Source organism: Ranitomeya variabilis, chromosome 5, assembly GCF_051348905.1.
Source record: "Ranitomeya variabilis isolate aRanVar5 chromosome 5, aRanVar5.hap1, whole genome shotgun sequence".
Classification (NCBI taxonomy): Eukaryota; Metazoa; Chordata; class Amphibia; order Anura; family Dendrobatidae; genus Ranitomeya; species Ranitomeya variabilis.
The window spans coordinates 463,182,919-463,203,792 of NC_135236.1; the positions used below are offsets into that span (position 1 = coordinate 463,182,919).

Genomic DNA, 20,874 nt, shown 5'->3' on the forward strand with positions numbered 1-20,874 from the left:
CCCTTAAGCCCAGAGGGTGGTTTGCACGTTAATGACCGGGCCAATTTTTACAATTCTGACCACTGTCTCTTTATGAGGTTATAACTCTGGAACGCTTAAACGGATCTTGGCGATTCTGACATTGTTTTCTCGTGACATATTGTACTTCATGATAGTGGTAAAATTTATTCGATATAACTTGCGTTCATTTGTGAAAAAAATGGAAATTTGGCGAAAATTTTGCAATTTTCCAATGTTGAATTTTTATGCCCTTAAATCACAGAGATATGTCACACAAAATACTTAATAAGTAACATTTCCCACATGTCTACTTTACATCAGCACAATTTTGGAACCAAATTTTTTTTTTGTTAGGGAGTTATAAGGGTTAAAAGTTGACCAGCAATTTCTCATTTTTACAACACCATTTTTTTTTAGGGACCACATCTCATTTTAAGTCATGATAGAAAATACCCAAGTGTGACACCATTCTAAAAACTGCACCCCTCAAGGTGCTGAAAACCACATTCAAGAAGTTTATTAACCCTTCAGGTGTTTCACAGGAATTTTTGGAATGTTTAAATAAAAATCAACATTTAACTTTTTTTCACACAAAATTTATTTCAGCTCCAATTTGTTTTATTTTACCAAGGGTAACAGGAGAAAATGGACCCCAAAAGTTGTTGTGACACCATTTTGGAAAGTAGACCCCCTAAGGAACTTATCTAGATGTGTTTTGTGAGCTTTGAACCCCCAAGTGTTTCACTACAGTTTATAACGCAGAGCCGTGAAAATAACAATTCTTTTTTATTTTTCACAAAAATGATTTATTAGCCCCCAGTTTTGTATTTTCCCAAGGGTAACAGGAGAAATTGGACCCCAAAAGTTGTTGTCCAATTTGTCCTGAGTACGCTGATACCCCGTATGTGGGGGGGAACCACTGTTTGGGCGCATGGCACAGCTCGGAAGGGAAGGAGCGCCATTTGGAATGCAGACTTAGATGGATTGGTGTGCAGGCGTCACGTTGCATTTGCAGAGCCCCTGATGTACCCAAACAGTACAAACCCCCCACAAGTGGCCCCATATTGGAACTTATCTAGATATGTTGTGAGAACTTTGAACCCCCAAGTGTTTCACTACAGTTTACAACGCAGAGCCGTGAAAATAAAAAATCTTTTTTTTCCCACAAAAATGATTTTTAGCCCCCCAAATTTTTATTTTTCCAAGGATAACAAGAGAACTTGGACCCCAAAAGTTGTTGTCCAATTTGTCCTGAGTACGCTGATACCCCATATGTTGGGGTAAACCCCTGTTTGGGCGCACGGGAGAGCTCGGAAGGAGGACTGTTTTACTTTTTCAACGCAGAATTGGCTGGAATTGAGATCGGACGCCATGTCGCGTTTGGAGAGCCCCTGATGTGCCTGAACAGTGGAAACTCCCCAATTCTACCTGAAACCCTAATCCAAACACACCCCAACCCTAATCCCAACGGTAACCATAACCACACCCCTAACCCTGACACACCCCTAACCCTAATCCCAACCGTAAATGTAATCCAAACCCTAACCCTAACTTTAGCCCCAACCCTAACCCTAACTTTAGCCCCAACCCTAACCCTAACTTTAGCTCCAACCCTAGCCCCAACCCTAACCCTAACCCTAACGGGAAAATGGAAATAAATACATTTTTTTTATTTTATTATTTTTCCCTAACTAAGGGGGTGATGATTTACTTTTATAGCGTTTTTTTTATAGCGGATGTTTATGATTGGCAGCTTTCACATACTAAAAGACGCTTTTTATAGCAAAAAAGTTTTTGTGTCTCCACATTTTGAGACCTATAATTTTTCCATATTTTGGTCCACAGAGTCATGTGAGGTCTTGTTTTTTGCGGGACAAGTTGACGTTTTTATTGTTAACATTTTCGGGCACATTTTTTGATCGCTTTTTATTCTGATTTTTGTGAGGCAGAATGACCAAAAACCAGCTATTCATGAATTTCTTTTGGGGGTGGCGTTTATACCATTCCACGTTTGGTAAAATTGATAAAGCAGTTTTATTCGTCGGGTCAGTACGATTACAGCGATATCTCATTTATATTTTTTTTATGTTTTGGCGCTTTTTATACGATAAAAGTTATTTTATAGAAAAAATAATTATTTTGGCATCGCTTTATTCTGAGGACTAACTTTTTTATTTTTTTCCTTATGATGTTGTATGGCGGCTTGTTTTTTGCGGGACAAGATGACGTTTTCAGCGGTACCATGGTTATTTATATCCATCTTTTTGATCGCGTGTTATTCCACTTTTTGTTGAGCGGTATGATAATAAAGCGTTGTTTTTTGGCTCTTTTTTTTTTTTTCTTACGGTGTTCACTGAAGGGGTTAACTAGTGGGACAGTTTTATAGGTTGGGTCGTTATGGACGCGGCGATACTAAATATGTGTACTTTTATTGTTTTTTTTTTTATTTAGATAAAGAAATGTATTTGTGGGAATAATATATATATTTTTTTTCTTTATTTAGGAATTTTTTTTTTTTTTTTTACACGTGTGGAATTTTTTTTTTTTTACTTTTTTACTTTGTCCCAGGGGGGGACATCACAGATCGCTGATCTGACAGTTTGCACAGCACTCTGTCAGATCAGCGATCTGACTGACAGCGCTGCAGGCTTACCAGCGCCTGCACTGGACCCGGAAGAAATCCCTGCAGGACGCAGGCGCGAGCTCTAGGCTTGCTATGTGGATGACGCATCACATCAATCAAAGCAGGAGGACGTGATTAGGAGCAGAGAGGAGGGACGTACGCCACAGCAAAGACGCCCATCGGACCGGACCACTCTTATTTACATACAGCGCGGGAACATATCAAATGGTATTTTTGGGGGCATACACGGGGAGTCAGGAGCTGGCAGACATGTTTGTGGAATGCACCACAGGAGCAGTTAAAGGTAATGGCATTTGTTCATAGGCTCAAAAACTCGTGACAGGTTCCCTTAAATTAGACGGCTGGGGGTTGGTATTCTCAGGCTGGTAAGGGGCCATGGATATTGGCCACCTCCGGCCTAAAAATAGCAGCCCGCAGCTGCCCAGAAAAGTTGCATCTATTAGATGAGCCAATTCTGGCTCTTTTAGGCTATGTGCACACGTTGCGGATTTTGGTGCGTTTCTGGAAGCGAGGAATTGCATTATATCTGCAGGGTAGTGCACAAGCAATGTTAGTCAATGGGAAATTGAGAATTGTTGTCCACATGCTGCGAAAAAATCAGCGCGGATTTGCAGCGTTTTATTTTCCACAGCATGTCAATTCTTTTTGAAGATCTGCAGCGTTTCTGCACCCACTGACTACCACTGAGTCAGGCAAATCCGCAGGTTTAAAAAGATCTGCGGTTTGGCTGCGGAGTTGCGTGCGAGAAACGCTGCAGATCGGGAGGAGGAAGAGTGTGTGGGCGGAGACTGTGTGTGTGGGTGGAGACTTGTGTGTGCGGAAAAGATGTGCGTGGCGGTGTGGGGGTCTGTATGTAGGCAGGCATCGTCCAATGGGACTACTAGTCCCATCTGGCTATGCCTGCTACAGTGACAGCTACCAGATGATGGGACAGTAGTCCCATCATCCGGCTACTGTGTTCAAGTGTAAAAAAACAAAACAAAACACATATACAGTAAATAATCACCTAGTCCCGGACGCGCTAGATCACCTGTAAAAAAAATAAAATAAACCAACAGTATACTCCCTGTTGCGCCATAATCAATTTAATAACGAGTGTCCCACGATGATCTCCCGTGGAGAGCGGTCACATCGATAGACGGGCTCCGGTGAAACAATGACAGGAGATAATCCTCCGCACTGTATCCATCCACCGCCGTGAGTTCAGCAGAGTTCATAATGTCACTTGTGGCACTGCTGCGTGGGAAAATTCTCACGCATCATAAAGTGAGAGCATGAATTCATTGAATCATTGCCTCCTGTCAGTGTCACTGGAGGCCCTGTAGAGCGTTCACATCTCATGAAATGACAGCTCTATAGGGGAGATCGTCGTGGAACACTTGTTATTAAATGGACCACATCAGACAAGGAAATATGTGGTGGTTTATTATTATTATTTATTTTTTGCAGGAGATCGAGGGCATCGCAGGAATTAGGCCTAACAAAGATGGCAAACTGTGTAGTGTTTTATTTAATTAAAATACTTTATTATGGCTGTGTGTGTTATATAACATCTATAGGATTAGTAATGGATAGGTGTCTTATTGACGCCTCTCCATTACTAAGCCAGCTTGATGTCACCTTACAATTCAAAGGTGACATCAACCCCACAAATATTACCCCATATGCCACCGCTACAGGGCAGTGGGAAGAGAGAGGCTAAGGGCCGGAAATGGCGCATCTTAGAGATGGGCCATTTCTGGGGTGGCTGTGTGCTGGTGTTTGTAGCCGGGGGGCCCAATAACCATGATCCCTTCCTAGTCTATAATTATCAGCCCGCAGCTGTCTGCATAGCCTTTTCTGGCTATTAATTATAGGGGACCCCATGTCGTTTTTTTGGGGGGTCCCCCAATTTTAAAAGCCAGTAAAGGCTAAATATACAGCTGCAGGCTGATATTCATAGCCTGGAAGATCCATGGATATTAACCCCTTCTCAGGCTATAAACATCGACCCCAGTCGCTGGCTTTCCTTTTCTGGGGCAGAAAATTGCACAGGAGACCACGCCATTTTCTTTTTTAAATTAAACAGATATTGCATTTAAGGCTGGGGTCACACTTGCGACAAACTCGCACGAGTCTCACACCTCAATATCCGGCAGTGCCACCGGCACTCGAGACCTGAGTGCGCGGCTGCATGTTTTTCTATGCATCTGAAAGTTCCGGTCCCTAGTGGCGGCGGCAGTGCCAGGAACTGAGGCGAAAGACTGGTGCAAGTTTCTCGCAAGTGTGACACTGGCCTAACGCAGATTTTGTGTGTGCGTGTATGTCTTTATTTAACTCTCTATGTACCATTTTATTATGTTTATTACTAAACATCGGGCTTGGTATTATCTATCTATAGATATATCTATCAATATATCTATAAATAGATGGATAGGTATATCTATAGATAGATATATCTATATGTAGATAGCTAGTTCTATAGATAGATCGCTCTATAGAACTAGCTACCTATTGATATATCTATCTGTGTGTGTAAACATTATTCTTAAATGGAGTATGTAAATGAAGGGGTTGGACAAGAAATGACATTACAATTCTTTCGTTTTGTTAAATAAAAGATCTTTATTTAGGTTACAAAAACGCATACAAATACGCATGACAATCCGCATCAAAAACGCGTGGATTTTTACCTGCATTTTCTGCCAAGAGATGCAGAATCTGCGCAGAAAATTCCACAGGCAAATCTGCAACCTGTGCACATACCCTTACCGGTTCTTCCCACTTTCCCTGTAGCGGTTGCCAAGTGGGGTTAATATTTGTATTGTCGGGTGACATCAAGCCCCCAGATTAGTAATAGAGAGGAGTCTATAAGACACCTTTCCATAAGTAATCTTATAGTTGTATGGTAAGCAAAGACACAGTCAGAATAAAGTCCTTTATTTGAAATCAGACAAAAGGTGTTTTTACTTTTTTTTTTTTAAAAACTAACAAAGCACAGTTATACTCACCTAACGCCAATTCCATTGAATCTCTGGTCTCCTGTAATAAAACAAATTAAAAAACAACCATATTCCCCTCAACTGTCCGTCGTTCTGGCTCATGTCATAATCCATGTCTGAAGGAGAAACAGTTTTCAACCTTGACGGTATCAAGATGCGATCGTCCAAGCTGAAAACCAATGGGAAATGAGTGCAGCCTCAGTGACTAGCGGTGACGTCAGTGAGATCACCGATAGCTTAGTGAGAAAAAGTCTAACGGTGCAAAGGCCAGTTTACCACAGTTCAAACTCACCGCAGTGAAATTCTCCCGGTGAACGGCGGTGAACTTGTCTCTGCACCATGAGACTTTTTCTCACTGTGCCATTGGTGCTCTTACCGAGGTCAACACAGATCATTGGCCCAACTGGGAATGCAGCCTCAGTGACTGCCAGTAACCTCGATGACATTACCGCTAGTAACTGATGCTGTGCTTGCAGGAGCTCATTCAACAGTGGCTCTCCGCCTGGACGCATCTAGGCAGCATTCAGGTTGAAAACTGTTTATCCCCAGACATGGATTACGGTGTGGGACAGAACGACAGACAGGTATGTGTATGTTTTTTTATTTTAGTTTTATTACAGAAGATGAGGGCTTCGGTGGATTGGGCGTTAGGCGAGAATATCTGTGTTTGTTATTTTTAAATAAAAATGACAAAGTGTGTTTTGCTTTATTTCAAATAAAGGACTTTATACTTGCTGTGTCTTTATTTACAATACAGCTATAGGATTACTAATGGATAGGTGTCTTATAGACGCCTCTCCATCACTAATCCGTGGGCTTAATGTCACCGGACATACAAAGGTGACATCAACACCACAAATATGATCTCCACTTGCCACCGCTATAGGGCAAGTGGAAAGAGCCAGGCAAAGCGCCAGAACTGGCGCATCTAATAGATGTGCCTTTTCTGGGTGGCTGCAGGCTGCTATTTTTAAGCTGGGGGGGCCACCTGAGAATACCAGTCCCCAGCTGTCTGCTTCAGCAAGGCTGGTTGTCAAAAATGGGGGGGGGGGGGGGGGAAAGAGAACCCCGTGACGAAGTTTTTTTTTACAATATTTATTTAAATAATTTAAGAAATCGGAGTAGGGACCCCTCTACTCTTGATAACCCGCCTTGCTGAAGCTGACCGCTGAGGGTTGCAGCCCTCAGCTGTGAGTTTTGCCTGGTTGGTTATCAAAAATACAGGGGAACCCACGTCAGATTTTTTAAAATTATTTATTTATAGTGCCAGCTGATTAATACTCTCATCAGCAGCTCCTGCTTTTGCTGTGATTAGCAGCAGCAGGCATTGGCTAATGGGACCAAGAGGTAAACTTTATACCTCCGACCACATCTGCGCGTTCACTCTGTCTTTTGACAACGTGAGTGCGCAGCTGTTATTGGAGGTATAAAGTTTACATCCGCTCACTAGGAGGGAACTGTGGCTGTCTGACCGGCGGTGATTATTTTACCGCCGATCAAAAGCGGTATTTTCCATGCTATCATGAAGTGAATGGGGAACCGGGTTTGGGTACTGTTCTGGTACCCGAACTTTTTGCAACTGTTTGGCCGAACCCAAACATCGAGTTGTCCGCCAATCTCTATTTATAGGCGAAGGCCAAGAAAGAAACCTTTGCCAAGAAAAGAAATAAAAAGCAACAACTGAACTTAGCCAAAGAGTACCTTGACAAACCACAATCGTTGTCAGAAAATGTTCTGTGGACAGATGAAACAAAAATAAGAGTATTTTGGCAATGCAAAGGACGGCGCAATGAACCTTATAAGGAAAAGAACACCCTACCAAAAGTTAAGCATGGTGGAGGATCCATAATGCTGTGGGATTGCTATGCTGTGTATGGTACTGGAGGCCTTGACTGTATCAAAGGAATCATGAAATCAGAGAATTAAGAGATTTTAGAGCGAAATGTCCAACTCAGTGTAAGAAAACTTGGTTTGAGTTGAAGATCATGGGTTCTCCAGCAAGAAAATGACCCAAAACACACATGGACTGTTTTAAAATGGCCAGCAATGAGTGCTAATCTCAATCTCATTGAAAATCTTTGTGGTGAGCTGGAATCTGCCATTGGGAAAAAGAACCCTGCAAACATTCAAAAGCTTGAACAAACTGCAAAGGAAGAGTGGGAAAAAATAGCTGAGAAGTGAAAGAAGCTTATACATGGCTACAAGAAATGTTTGGAGGCTGTCATCAATGACAAAGATGTGCAACCAAGTATTAATTAGGGGCGCCTTTATTGCTGCACATGCTGTTTTTTCTGTTTCTTCTTTGAAATTGCAACATGTAAGTTGTAAAAGATTATTTTATTATTATTACTTTGGACCACTATTTTAAAAATCCTGAGGATGTAACTGATACATTTCCATTTATTTCTGAAGATATTGTAAAGTCTATGAAAAAAATGAAGGGGTGCCAATAATGGTGAGCAGTACTGTAGTTTACAGCTACCTGCTTGTTTTTTTAACTGTGGTAATAAAAACAAATATAGACTTGTACAACCTCTAAGTTTTTATAAAGTAGGGGAAAAAACAAACACACCCACACACAAACCGTGATCCAGCCATTGTTTTTCAGCTTTACATGTGGCGCTAACTTTACTCTGTGGTTCAGTACAGTTTATATCGCTGTGTAGAGCATATTTTTTACACGACAAGCTGCAGTTTTAGATACTTTGTCCCCCTTTTATGAGAGACAAAATGAATTAAAAAAATAAATAAATCAGAATTGCTTTTTTTCAGAAGTTAAAGCTTAATTTTTAGTTGAAAAGCGATAACTTTCTTACAAATATGTGTGGGAGGTCATCTATTGCCAAATGTTATTGGTGGCATTTTAGGATACATATACATTTTGGAGGCTGTGTTTAAAAAAATAAAATAAAATCAGGAACGCGTTATTGGACTGAATTTAATTTGGTTGTGAGTGGATTATTGCTTTTTTATTAAAAACACACACTTACAATTAAAGGAGTAATCTGGCTCTGCAGGAACATATACTCTAAACCTGTGGCTCGCAAGCTCATGGTGTGTGGCTCGCGGCTGTCTGCCAGTTTTATGAAAAAGTGCTACGATTAGCAATCAGCTATGAATTTTATCCACATTCATCATTTCAAAAAAGAAAAAGAAAATACATATAAAACTTACCATTAGCACAGTTTTGGATGAATCACCTGAATATCGTACGCTATAGATCACCAAATTTCCGAGAAAACAAAAAAATAACAGTGTAGCCAAATTCCTGGCATCGATGAAACTCTCAATTAGAGGAATAGTTCCCATGGTCCAGTCGCAGCAGAGCTCAGAAGGATTTAGCAGGAGCCAGGCATTGACGGGCAGGAGGTAATTGAAAGTCAGCTGTCTCGCAGGTGTCGCGCTGACGGCGGCGGGGTTGTCAAACCTAGCAAAGAGGAAATGCATTACGTCCAGACTGTTCAGCAGCTGGGCAACAGAAATGGACGTGAACACAAAAACTTGTAGTTTTAGCAGTCATGGAGACAGAACAGATGTACATGGATGTCACCTGCCGGGTGTGGATGTATGCACTGGCCTCAGTAGTGTAGCCTGCACCATACCCGACAGGCGCCAGCTGTGTTACACAGCTGACATCAGCCTCTAATATCAAAGCTCCATTTGCTGCTGTTAACCACTTCACCTTCAGTTAGTGGCGCCAAAATGCTTACACTATTAGTCGCATGCACCTCGCTGTGGCACGTGTAGTCAACACTGTGTCTCATCATCATGCACTAAAGGTTCAAAGGGATGGTCTCCTTTTAGAAAACCCCTGGAGAGCTATAAAACAATAAAATGAGCTTTACTCACCTACCCTGGGTCCAACACAGTCTTCGTCAATGCTTCCAGTTTCTGATAGCACCTGCAGTACTGATATCAAGTCAACAACGCGGCAGCCAATTACTGAGCTCAGCAGCTATGGTGGCAAAGACTGACTACCCGCTCAGATCCACTGAGCTCAGCGATTGGCTGCTGTGCTGTTCACGTGACATGGGCTATGCAGCTGTGATCAGGCACTGAGTGCAGTAGTGGAGGCACAGCGGTCGATTTAGTGACTGAGTATTGCACAGTTGTTCAGGGATTTTCGGAAAGTGTACAACTCCTTTTAAACACAGCTGTCAAACTCTGATGGTGGCAATTATAAAGAATGTCATTTACCTGCAGATAAATAGTGTTACCATGCTGCGAGGCTGGCTTACTGATAGTGTGGCTACCAGAAGAAACCTAACCGCATAGTAAGCAGAGCTGTGAAAGCCCCCAGTACGGAGAGGACTGTGGTAGCCATACTTTCAGGAAGGATGCCAGGCAGCGTGGTAACGATAATTACCACTTCTCAACCAACAGAAGGATGAAGCGGGAACAATAACTGTACACTATCCAGTGCAGATCCGCCCTGTTGGAGCATAATGTTAGCGTTCTGATAAATAATTTTATTATTTTTATTACTAATAATTTAGATCACAAAACACTGCCTATACTGGATACAACTGAATGTATATAAAGGGAGTCTGACAGCACAAAATGACTGTTCAAACCAAGCACAGGCAACAATGCGAGTCATGGTGTGGAAGCTCTGTGCATTTTCCCTCCTACTTTTCCATGAAAAATCAAGTAGGTGGGAAGGTGCGCTGAACTGCTCGGTCACGCCAAGGGTGCATTGAGAACCCATGCTTGGTTTGAACAGTCGTTGTGTGCTGACAGACTCCCCTAAACAGAGAACTATATAAAAATGAGCAACCTGTGAATGTAAATGAAATGGTCATCATTCACTGACAAATAAAATAGCATGAAAACGGAGAGAGCTGGAGTATATTAGAAAGTTGCAGGACTGTTCTTTCCTACGTTGATAATTCTTTATAAGGAGAGCCTTCTAACCGAACATTCTCTAAAATATGCTCCAGTGAGAACTTCAGACTTCTTACCTGGTGAAGACAGGAAGCTGCGACTGGATGACCTGTACACGAATGACAACCAGCAGCAAAGTGCTGAACATCAAAACCACAAGTTTTAGCAACGTCTGAAGTAAGGAATATGGTATGCTGCCTTTACCCAACAGTATCTGGACAGCCGTGTCCCATAACAGTGGTAATGTATACTGCAAAGAGAGCATATACACCGTATAAGCACAAACATTCGTGGTTAAACAAAGCACACAATGGATTGAATGGTAACTGCTCATGTCCAATAACACTATTAACCTGTAGATATATGGTTAATCTGCTGAGCTGGCTTTCAGTCATTGCTGGCCAGACTGCTCAGGCTATTTGAGGGAAGACTCTTCAGGATATGCGAGAGTTCCGATCCTTCTCACTACAGACTGGTCAGGCTATGCAAGAGACCCGATTCTTCCTACTACAGACTGGTCAGGCTATGCGAGAGGCCAGTTTCTACTCAATACAGACTGGTCAGGCTATGCGAGAGGCCAGTTTCTACTCAATACAGACTGGTCAGGCTATGAGAGAGACCCCATTCTTCCTACTACAGACTGGTCAGGCTATGCAAGAGACCAGTTTCTACTCACTACAGACTGGTCAGGCTATGAGAGAGACCCCATTCTTCCTACTACAGACTGGTCAGGCTATGCAAGAGACCAGTTTCTACTCACTACAGACTGGTCAGGCTATGCGAGAGACCCCATTCTTCCTAATACAGACTGGTCAGGCTATGCGAGAGACCAGGTTCTACTCAATACAGACTGGTCAGGATATGCGATAGTCCCAATTCTTCCTAATACAGATTGGTCAGGCTATGGGGAAAGTCCCAATTATTCCCTCAACAGACTGAGTCCAGATACTGGGCCTTGCTTTGGGTAATTTCTGTTACAAGTAGTAAGAGCTTGTACAACTACAGGGACCCTCCACCAGTTCCTCCACACAGAACAACAGAACATAAATCAGTATTCATTTTATCTGCACCACCAGAGAAGCATTACACAGAACCCATTGACCTCTACGGGCTGTTTATGTAATATATGGATGTAACGTGACCTCCACAGAGATGCTTTTCGTATCTGAACTTCAGTCTAACATAGGAAGTTCTGCCCTTGGGACAGGCGTTTTTTAAAGGGTTGGTCCCATCTTTATTCAGATGCGCACTGCTCTCCAGCCTCCTGGCTTCTTTATTGACATCAATTAATCATGAGTGAATGCCTCAGTTTTGCCTCAGCAGCACAGGAAGTGCTGTGGAAGTGAAGCTGGCCATGTTCAGGAGCTAACATCAGGCTCCAGCAATCCTGGGCAGCCGTAGCGCAATGTTAAGCCGTCGCTGCAGTCCTCTTGGCGACAAGAGGTAAACAAAATTAAAAAAGCAAATATTTGGGCAGATCTAGGCCAGATTTTAATGAGTACATTGCTTTTTTTTTTTTTTACAGAAACTTTCCAAATTTAACTTATGGAAATAACCTGTCACGGGGATGCCACGACAAAGTGGGGCCAGAAGATTGCGGCGTCTGTTTACATGTACATCTGTGCTGGTTAGAACTGCTTCTCCTTCCTATTAGGAGTTCAGATTTTTCTTGCTCTGTTCTTGCAAGGGTTAATTAGTCCTGCTTGTCTTAGCTGTTCTGAGTTCATCACTTCCCTCTGGTTTAAAAATACTCTCCTCTAAGCTTCATTTGTTGCTAGTGATAGCTTGCAACTACCTGGTTTGGAGCTGGAGGAGTGAGCTGAGAAAGGAGCAGGCGTTTGAAATGGTTTCAGCAAGAGATATATGCGTGTAGTTTGTTTGCGTGTGTGTCTCCCAATTTCTATTCCTGCCTCACCCTCTCCTTCCCCATAGCCCACTCGATTGTTTGGGAATATTTTTGTATGATTGTGGTTTTCTTTTATCCCTGTCCATTTCCCCTCTATACCTTTATGTTGGAGCAGGACTAGCGTTCCTGCTAGACTCACTAATCAGGATGTTAAGACAGGGATAGTGATTGCTGCATGGGGTGAAAGAACTTGTGTAGGGATGCAAGGAAGCTGAGTGTGGCGCAGGGCAAGTTTCAGGGGTGCCCCTTGTATCCTTCCCCTTCTGTCTTACCATGCACAGTCTTGCTTCGGGTAGAAGTGTGACTTAACTCTTTAATCATGTTCAGGTAAGAAGGTTCTTGAAAATAACCAAATCTATGGAAAATATGGAACGCCTAAAGGCATAACTAGAAAATAACTACATGCACGGGGAACAGTTTTGCCCCCTTCTGTGGGTATGCATTTCTTTACTGATCCTGAGTTACAGAATATATTATCGTCCAGACAAACTCTAGACAGCTACAAAACAAGGAACACATGCAATGATTCTAGATTACCCATGTAAACTGTATAATCTGTCTGAAAACTGAACATAGGATTTTAGTTGCATGGGCTTCGTTACACTCGAAATACAGTATTTCTCATTACTGCCCTAATTATGAGAGGGAAGAGGGGTCCAATCTCTGTAAACATCCCCCCCACTGAGAGCTCACTTTATACACACAATCGGATGACATTTCACATTTTTTCGCCCTGTAAAAGTAAATAAATCAAAGCTTCTTACCCCTTGAGCAATGAAGACTTCATAGACACAACAAATCCCAACAACAGTAATCCCTTGCTCTTTGCACAGAGTTGCAACCGCAACAAGGAACACAGCAGCAGCAATTGGAGTCCACACTATGAAAACAGAAGGAACGATAGAGTTTCACTGTCCATGCCAGTGCAAAGAAAGAATATGCTGGGTAAACACAGGCTCGCAAGCAGAATTACTGATACTGGCAGTGACCTTCCTTACAGCAAGAGCGCAATCTGATCTCAAAATGGAACACTCCGAAGGAACATTTAAAGGGGTTTTCCCAGGAACAAAGTTAATTTCAATCAACATTTTAATTAATAGATCTCTGAATAATATAAAGGTTCCACATTGGATGTGATTAAAAAAATGTTCTTGTGCTGAGAGAATATAATTATCAAAGCAGGGTGTGATTAATAATACAATAAAAATTAACTTTTAATAAATATTATTTAAAAATGGTAACCATTAGTAACCAAACAAAAAAGGGACTCACAAGAAAAAACATCCATAGGATTGCCTATATAAAACACAAACCTCCGAGATATAGTGAGTATATAATCAAAAGATCTCCGTCTTCGGGGAACCAGATCTCTCACCACATGAGATCTTTAGGTATACAATACCCTTCAGTCCTATATTCCATATCAGCAATATACCCAAATTGCAGGAATCACGACCGAAATATAAATTGGAACGATCTCACCTCTTTCTTTTTCCTTCAGTATGGATGAGATCACCTGGCATTGGCACTGTATCCGAGGGGGGGGGCAATTTTCGCCACACACTAACCCACGCTGCCAATGAAAAGATCAACCCCAAAATAGACCATGCATTTCCCTACGCGTTTCGTGTGTCAACTCATCAGGGGAAAAGAAGGGATACAAAAAGAAACCTCCCCAACTTTCTAGGAGGATTTAGCTGCGGGGTACAAAGAAGCTAAATCCTCCTAGAAAGTTGGGGAGGTTTCTTTTTGTATCCCTTCTTTTCCCCTGATGAGTTGACACACGAGGTGATCTCATCCATACTGAAGGAAAAAGAAAGAGGTGAGATCGTTCCAATTTATATTTCAGTCGTGATTCCTGCAATTTGGGTATATTGCTGATATGGAATATAGGACTGAAGGGTATTGTATACCTAAAGATCTCATGTGGTGAGAGATCTGGTTCCCCGAAGACGGAGATCTTTTTATTATATACTCTCTATATCTCGGGGGTTTGTGTTTTATATAGGCAATCCTATGGATGTTTTTTCTTGTGAGTCCCTTTTTTGTTTGGTTACTAATGGTTACCATTTTTAAATAATATTTATTAAAAGTTAATTTTTATTTTATTATTAATCACACCCTGCTTTGATAATTATATCCTATTGATTGGTGCTACTGTTATACTTTTCTTGTGCTGAGAGAATATTAAACATGTTTCCCTGTTATGTAATGTGTAATGGCTGTGCAGAAACATGGTCTGATCGTACCACAGCTACCGGGAGGAAGCAAAAGAGTATACAGTAAGGACAATATGAGATCACAGCCGATTTTTCCTTTAGAGATATAATATCGCTTAAAAAAAGGCAGAGAAGTGTTTTATTTCGCGCACACAAAAAATAAAAAAATATGAGATTTTTGTGTACTCACCGTAAAATCTCTGTCTTAGCCTCTAATTGGGGGGACACAGGACCATGGGTGTTATGCTGCTGTCCACTAGGAGGCGACACTATGCATAATCTGAAAAAGATTAACCGTGGCTCCTCCTCTGCAGTATACAACCCTGGACGGCGTCAGCCTTCTCCAATTTTGTGCAAAAGCAGTAGGAGGAAAGTAACATGAATAACATAGACATGCCTATAAGAAGGCCACTATGTACGAGCTCAGAGAACAATATGAGAACTCAACAGTAACAACGGCCCGAAAAGGGCAACAGGGTGGGAGCTGTGTCCCCCAATTAGAGGCTAAGAGAAAGATTTTACAGTGAGTACACAAAAATCTCCTTTACTCTGTCGCCTCATTGGGGGACACAGGACCATGGGACGTCCCAAAGCAGTCCCTGGGTGGGAAGCAATGGACGAATATTGTGCAGACAGGCCCCTATACTTGGGGCACCGCCGCCTGCAGAACACATCTACCCAGGCTCGCTCCGCTGAGGACTGGGTATGAACCCTGTAGTGTTTAGTAAATGAGTGTGGGCTAGACCACGTGGCCACCTTACACACCTGTTGTGCCGAAGCCTGGAGCCGAACGGCCCAGGAGTCCCCTACCGCCCGTGTAGAGTGTGCCGTAATACCGGTTGGAAGAGAATTCTTAAGGCGGTAGGCCTCTTGTATGGTGGATGTGATCTTCCTGGCAAGGGTAGCTTTGGAAGCTGGCAGACCCTTGCGGCCGCCTTCCGGAAGAAGGAAAAGGGATCAAACCTCCAGAAGGCCGCAGTCCTAGACACATATATACGCAATGCCCTGACAAGGTCAAGCGCATGCAGAGCCTTCTCCACTCTATGAACCGGGACCGGACAAAGGGAAGGCAGAGAAATTTCCTCATTGAGGTGGAAGTTGGACACAACCTTCGGAAGGAAGGATGGGACCGTACAGAGAACTACCTTGTCCTGGTGAAAAACCAGGAAGAGCCGTCTGCAGGGGAGTGCTGTCAGTTCAGACACCCTGCGTAGCGAGAAGATTGACACTAGGAAAAAAACACCTTCTGGGAGAGAAGGCGGAGCGGGAACTCAAGGTGTTCGAAGGGTGGTTCCTGCAATGCTGTCAGGACCAGGTTAAGGTCCCACGTTTCTAGTGGTCGTCTGTAGGGGGGAACCAATCGGGAAACCCCCTGAAGAAAAGTCCTTACTCGCGGCTTGGCAGCAATGCGCCTTTGTAAAAAAGCACTGAGAGGGCTGACACCTGGCTCTTAGGTGAGCCCAGGGACAGCCTGGCCTCCAGACCCGATTGGAGAAAAACCAGGTAGTTTGGGGAGGGAAGAAGGGAATTGGGTCTGGCCGCTATATTCGCACCATGTAAAGAGAACTTTCCAGGTACGGTCATAGAACTTGGCAGAGGTTGGCTTCCGTGCCCTGATCATGGTCCTAATGACGTCCGTCGAGAGCCCTGCCTGGGTTAGAACCCAGGTTTCAAGGGCCACGCCGTCAAATTGAGAGCCCCTGAGTTCTGGTGGTAGAGCAGGCCTTGTGATAGAAGATCCGGGTGGTCGGGGAGGCGCCAGGGGGCGTCTGCTGAAAGTTGTACGTCGGCGTACCATGTACGTCTGGGCCAGACCGGTGCGATTAAGATGGTTGGAACTCCATCTTGCTTGATCTTCCTCACCACTCTGGATAACAGGGGGAGAGATGGAAAAATGTACAGAAGCTGGAACTGGGCCAAGTTCTGAACCAGAGCGTCTGCTCCGAGCGACCGCGGATCGTGTGCTCTGGCCATGAAGTTGGAGACCTTGGCATTGAAGTGAGATGCCATTAGGTCAACATCTGGGGTCCCCCAGCGATGGCAGATCTGGCGAAAAATTTCAGCATGGAGAGACCACTCTCCCGAATCTATACCTTGTCGTCTGAGGAAGTCTGCTTCCCAGTTGTCCACACCCGGAATGTGGACCGCCGAGAGAACCGAGCCTGTGTCCTCCACCCAGTGGAGGATGTGTGACACTTCTCGCATCGCCTGGGTACTGTGGGTCCCCCCTTGGTGATTCACATATGCCACAGTTGTGGCATTGTCCGATTGTATTCTGATGTGAGAGGCTGCCAGTAAGTGATGGAAGGCCCTCAATGCCAGGAGGATGGCACGAATTTCCAGGATGTTGATGGGCATGGTCGCTTCCACTGGGGACCACTTGCCCTGTGGTGTAGGTGCACTGCACCCCAACCCGTCAGGCTCGCATTGGTGGTCAGAACCTTCCATTGTCCTGTGAGAAAGGATTTCCCCTTTGCTAGCGAGGTTGGCTTGAGCAACCAGTGCAGGGACCTCCTGGTTGACGACATTAGCTGGAATTCCCTATCAAGAGGAAAATGGATTCCTGTCCCAGGACTTGAGAATGGCTAGTTGGAGAGACCTGAGGTGAAACTGGGCCAAATGGGACCGCTTCTATTGCTGCCCCCAACCTGCCGAGGACTCTCATGGCAAACCGGAGATCGAGGGGGTTTGCGGAGGAGGATGCGAACTCCTAGGCGGAGAGCCAGTGCCTTGTCCCTGGGAAAGAGCATGAGAGAGACCCCTGGAGGTGTTGTATAGCATTCCCAGGAAGGTCAGAGACTGACTCAGGGTTGGTGATGACCTTTGTAGGTTGACTAACCAGCCCGTGCGACTCAGTGTCGGCTGTGATTGAGACGCTGAGCTCGCAATCCTTGAAGGTAGGAGTCTTGATGAGTAGATCGTCCAGGTATGGAACGACTACTATGCCTCTGGAGTGCAGGACGTCCATGGTGGCTGCCATGACCTTGGTAAACACTCTGGGAGCCGTGGCGAGTCCGAACGGGAGAGCCACGAACTGGTAGTGGTCCTGGTCGATTGCGAATCTGACAAAAAACTATGATGAGCAGGTGCAATCGGTATATGCAGGTATGCGTCTTGTATATCTATTAAGGCGAGATATTCTCCCTTCTCCATGGACGCAATGATGGACTGAAGGGACTCCAGCGGAAGTGTCAAACCCGTACGTATTTGTTGAGTTGTTTTAGGTCCAGTATGGGCCGTACTCTGCCTCCTTTCTTGGGGACTACGAATAGATTGGAGTAGAACCCTCGGAAGCACCCGGCCGCAGGAAACGGTACTATGACTCCTGCTTGAAGAAGCAAGGAAACCACTTGGTGGAAGGCACGAGCCTTGGCTGTCGGTTTTGGGGGAACAGAGAGGAAGAATCGGTTCGGTGGGTTGGAAGTTGAACTCTATCTTGTATCCGGAAGACACTAGTTCCCTGACCCACCTGTCTTCTGTAGTAGGCATCCAGACTTGCTGGAAAGAGCAAAGTCACCTACGGGTGGGATGTCTTCCGGGGTCCATGAGTCATGAGGAGGAAAAAAAGTCTGAGGTTTTCCTCCTTTGGGCTATGACTGGCCTGCTTTTAACTGCCAGGTCTTGTCCGACCTTTGCATCGACCGTGAGTTGTCCCTGTGTGGGAAACGGTTACGTGCTGGATGCGAGACGGACGAGCCCGAGGAATTCCGAAAGGATCGGAATCGGGTTTGTTACACTTCTTGTAAGTGCGTATAGGTTTCAGTTGAGGGAGAGAGGTACTCTTACCCCCGGTGGCGTTGGATATCATTGTGTCCAACTCTTCATCGAAAAAGTCACCCACTGAGATACGGGAGGTGCGTGAGGGACTTCTCTGAGGCTGCGTCCGCTTTCCATTTCGCAGCCAGAGGATATGCCGAATCGTGATGGCGTTTGATGCTATCCCCGCTACGCCCCTTGCTGAATCCAGAGCTGCATGAAGCATGTAATCTGCTACAACTGCTATTTGAACCGCTTGGTCAGACAGCTCTGGAGCAGATGCTTGGAGGCCAGCTTGTAAATTTTTGGCCCAAGCCAGGATGGCCTTGGCAGCCCAAACTGAAGCAAACGCGGGAGCCAGGGAGGCCCCTGCCGCCTAGAAAAATTGAGCGAGCCATGCTTTCTACCTGCCGGTCTGCTGCGTCCCTGAGGGTTGAGCTATCTGGCAGTGAAAAGAGGGTCTGTGCTGCTAGTCTAGAGACTGGGGGGGTCCACTTCGGGTGGATCTGTCCATTCCTTGGTGTCCTTCTGTGGGAAAAGGTACTTTGCCTCCAGATATTTGCTATTAGCGAATTTTTTCTCAGGCTGTGAGAGCTGCTTTTTAAAGGATCGCTTTAAACTCTGGGTGGTAAGAGAAAAACCTTAGGTGGCTTCAGAGGTCCTTCAAAGGAAATCTTGTTCGGGGGCCTCTGGTGGCAGACTAGAAATGTCCAGCGCCCGATGGATGGAAGAGATTATGTCCTCGACTAGCGCTGTATTGCTAGGGGGGATTGGGATCAGGGACCCCTCCATTTCCCTGTCTGAGTCGGAGTCACAGATGCCTTCCGAATCCTGTGTATCACTGAGGCGTCCCCTGCTGGGTGAGCTGGGGAGGCCTTCTCTGGTCGGGGATTGCAGAGATCTGCATTGTCTGCCCCTGGAAGGGGACGGTCTAGATGACCTGGAACTACGGTGTATCTCCCTAGAAGGGGATGACTGTGTGCTATGGGATGATGCAGATGGACTTGACCTATGGGTCCGCTTGCGTCCTGACCTGGACGTGGATGTGCCAGGTCATTCTGTTCCTGAGTCAAGCTCTCCCTTTACTGGGTAACGGTCATAGCCGAGGCATGACTCTGCAGAGCCCGAATCGGCTCTGAACCAGACCCCTCGGATTTAAAGGCAGGATATCGGTGGGGCTAAAAGCGGAAAGGGGGGCCCCCGTGAGGCAGTATAGAGCTGGTGCTGCCGCAGAGACAGGGGCGCAGGGAGCCCTGTGTCTGTATGTGCCATGCCTGCCTGTACTCCCCCCTGGCCCCGACAGGAGCCCTCAGCTAGGCTGGGGTCCCTGGATGCAGGCGCAGTGTGCTGGCCCATTGCTGGGAGCTGTAGAATGCTGCCTACAGGCCCTACCTGAGGTGTCTCTCAGCTTAATGCCCCCAGAGGGGGATTAGGGAGGGTGCTGTGTGACCATCAGGGGGCTTTATCCTCGCCTCGACCTCAACTCAGAAACCAAAAGGAATTGGGGAAGGAGGGGGGGTCTCGACTTCGAACCAGCACCCGAGGGACTGGGGAAGGAGCGACATGGGGAATAGCCATCTCTATTTCAACCAGGCACCCCGTAATAGGGGGCCGAGGAAGGAGCCATGCTGGGAGTCTCACAGGAGACCCACTTTTCTTCATCTGTAATCCGTCGGAAAAAAAAAATCTTAGGTGTGCCTCCTATGCGACACTAAGCAAAAACTGGAGGAGGCTGACGCCATCCAGGGGTGTATACTGCAGAGGAGGAGCCACGGTTAATCTTTTTCAGATTATGCATAGTGTCGCCTCCTAGTGGACAGCAGCATAAGGGTATGTGCACACGCTGCGGATCCGCAGCGGTTTCCCATGCATTTACAGTACCATGTTTTGCACTGCGGATTTATCAAAACCGCTGCGGAAAATTCCGCAATGGAATCCGCAGCGTGTGCACATGGCCTTACACCCATGGTCCTGTGTCCCCCAATGAGGAGACAGAGTAAAAAGAAATCAGCTGTGATCCCATGCTGTCCTGTCTGTATACTCTATTGCTTCCTCCCCTGCCCAGGAGCTGTGGTGTGTGCATTAATACACTCCCAGTGACAGTATTTCTGCCATTTCCAGTCTCTTCTTGCACCACATTTGTGACCTGCTGAATCACACAGTGTCTGTTATGTGGCGTGGACGTCACTTTTTATATTTTCTCGATGTACGTTTTTGAGACTCAGAACAAGGCAAGAGAGCCTCAGACTTGCACTGAGAAAGTATCCGTCACTGCACACCGAAAACACTGGGATTCGGCAAGTTAGAAATGCGGTCACATGGTGCTGGAACAAGCTGGAGGAAATGGCTGAAAGATTGCACCCGGTAAGTGTAATACTGCACTCATTACACACGATTGTTAACAACAGAGGGAAATAAGAAAAAAATAAACGTCCAAGTGCTCTTTTTAAGTGTTACAGTGCACTTTCTATAGCAACTGGACTT

At 45.1% G+C, this 20,874-nt stretch overlaps 1 protein-coding gene across 2 annotated transcripts in view; it reads right to left on the reverse strand.

The window, feature by feature from the left end:
* TMTC3 (transmembrane O-mannosyltransferase targeting cadherins 3) overlaps positions 1–20,874 on the reverse strand; it is a 150,432-nt gene that overhangs the window by 54,777 nt on the left and 74,781 nt on the right. For both annotated transcript variants that reach the window (XM_077265452.1, XM_077265453.1), the window contains exons 5-7: positions 13,180–13,295; positions 10,587–10,759; positions 8,800–9,052 (exon numbers count right to left, since the gene is read on the reverse strand). In XM_077265452.1, coding sequence (XP_077121567.1) covers positions 8,800–9,052; positions 10,587–10,759; positions 13,180–13,295 — 542 coding nt within the window. The remainder of the gene's footprint in view (positions 1–8,799; positions 9,053–10,586; positions 10,760–13,179; positions 13,296–20,874) is intronic.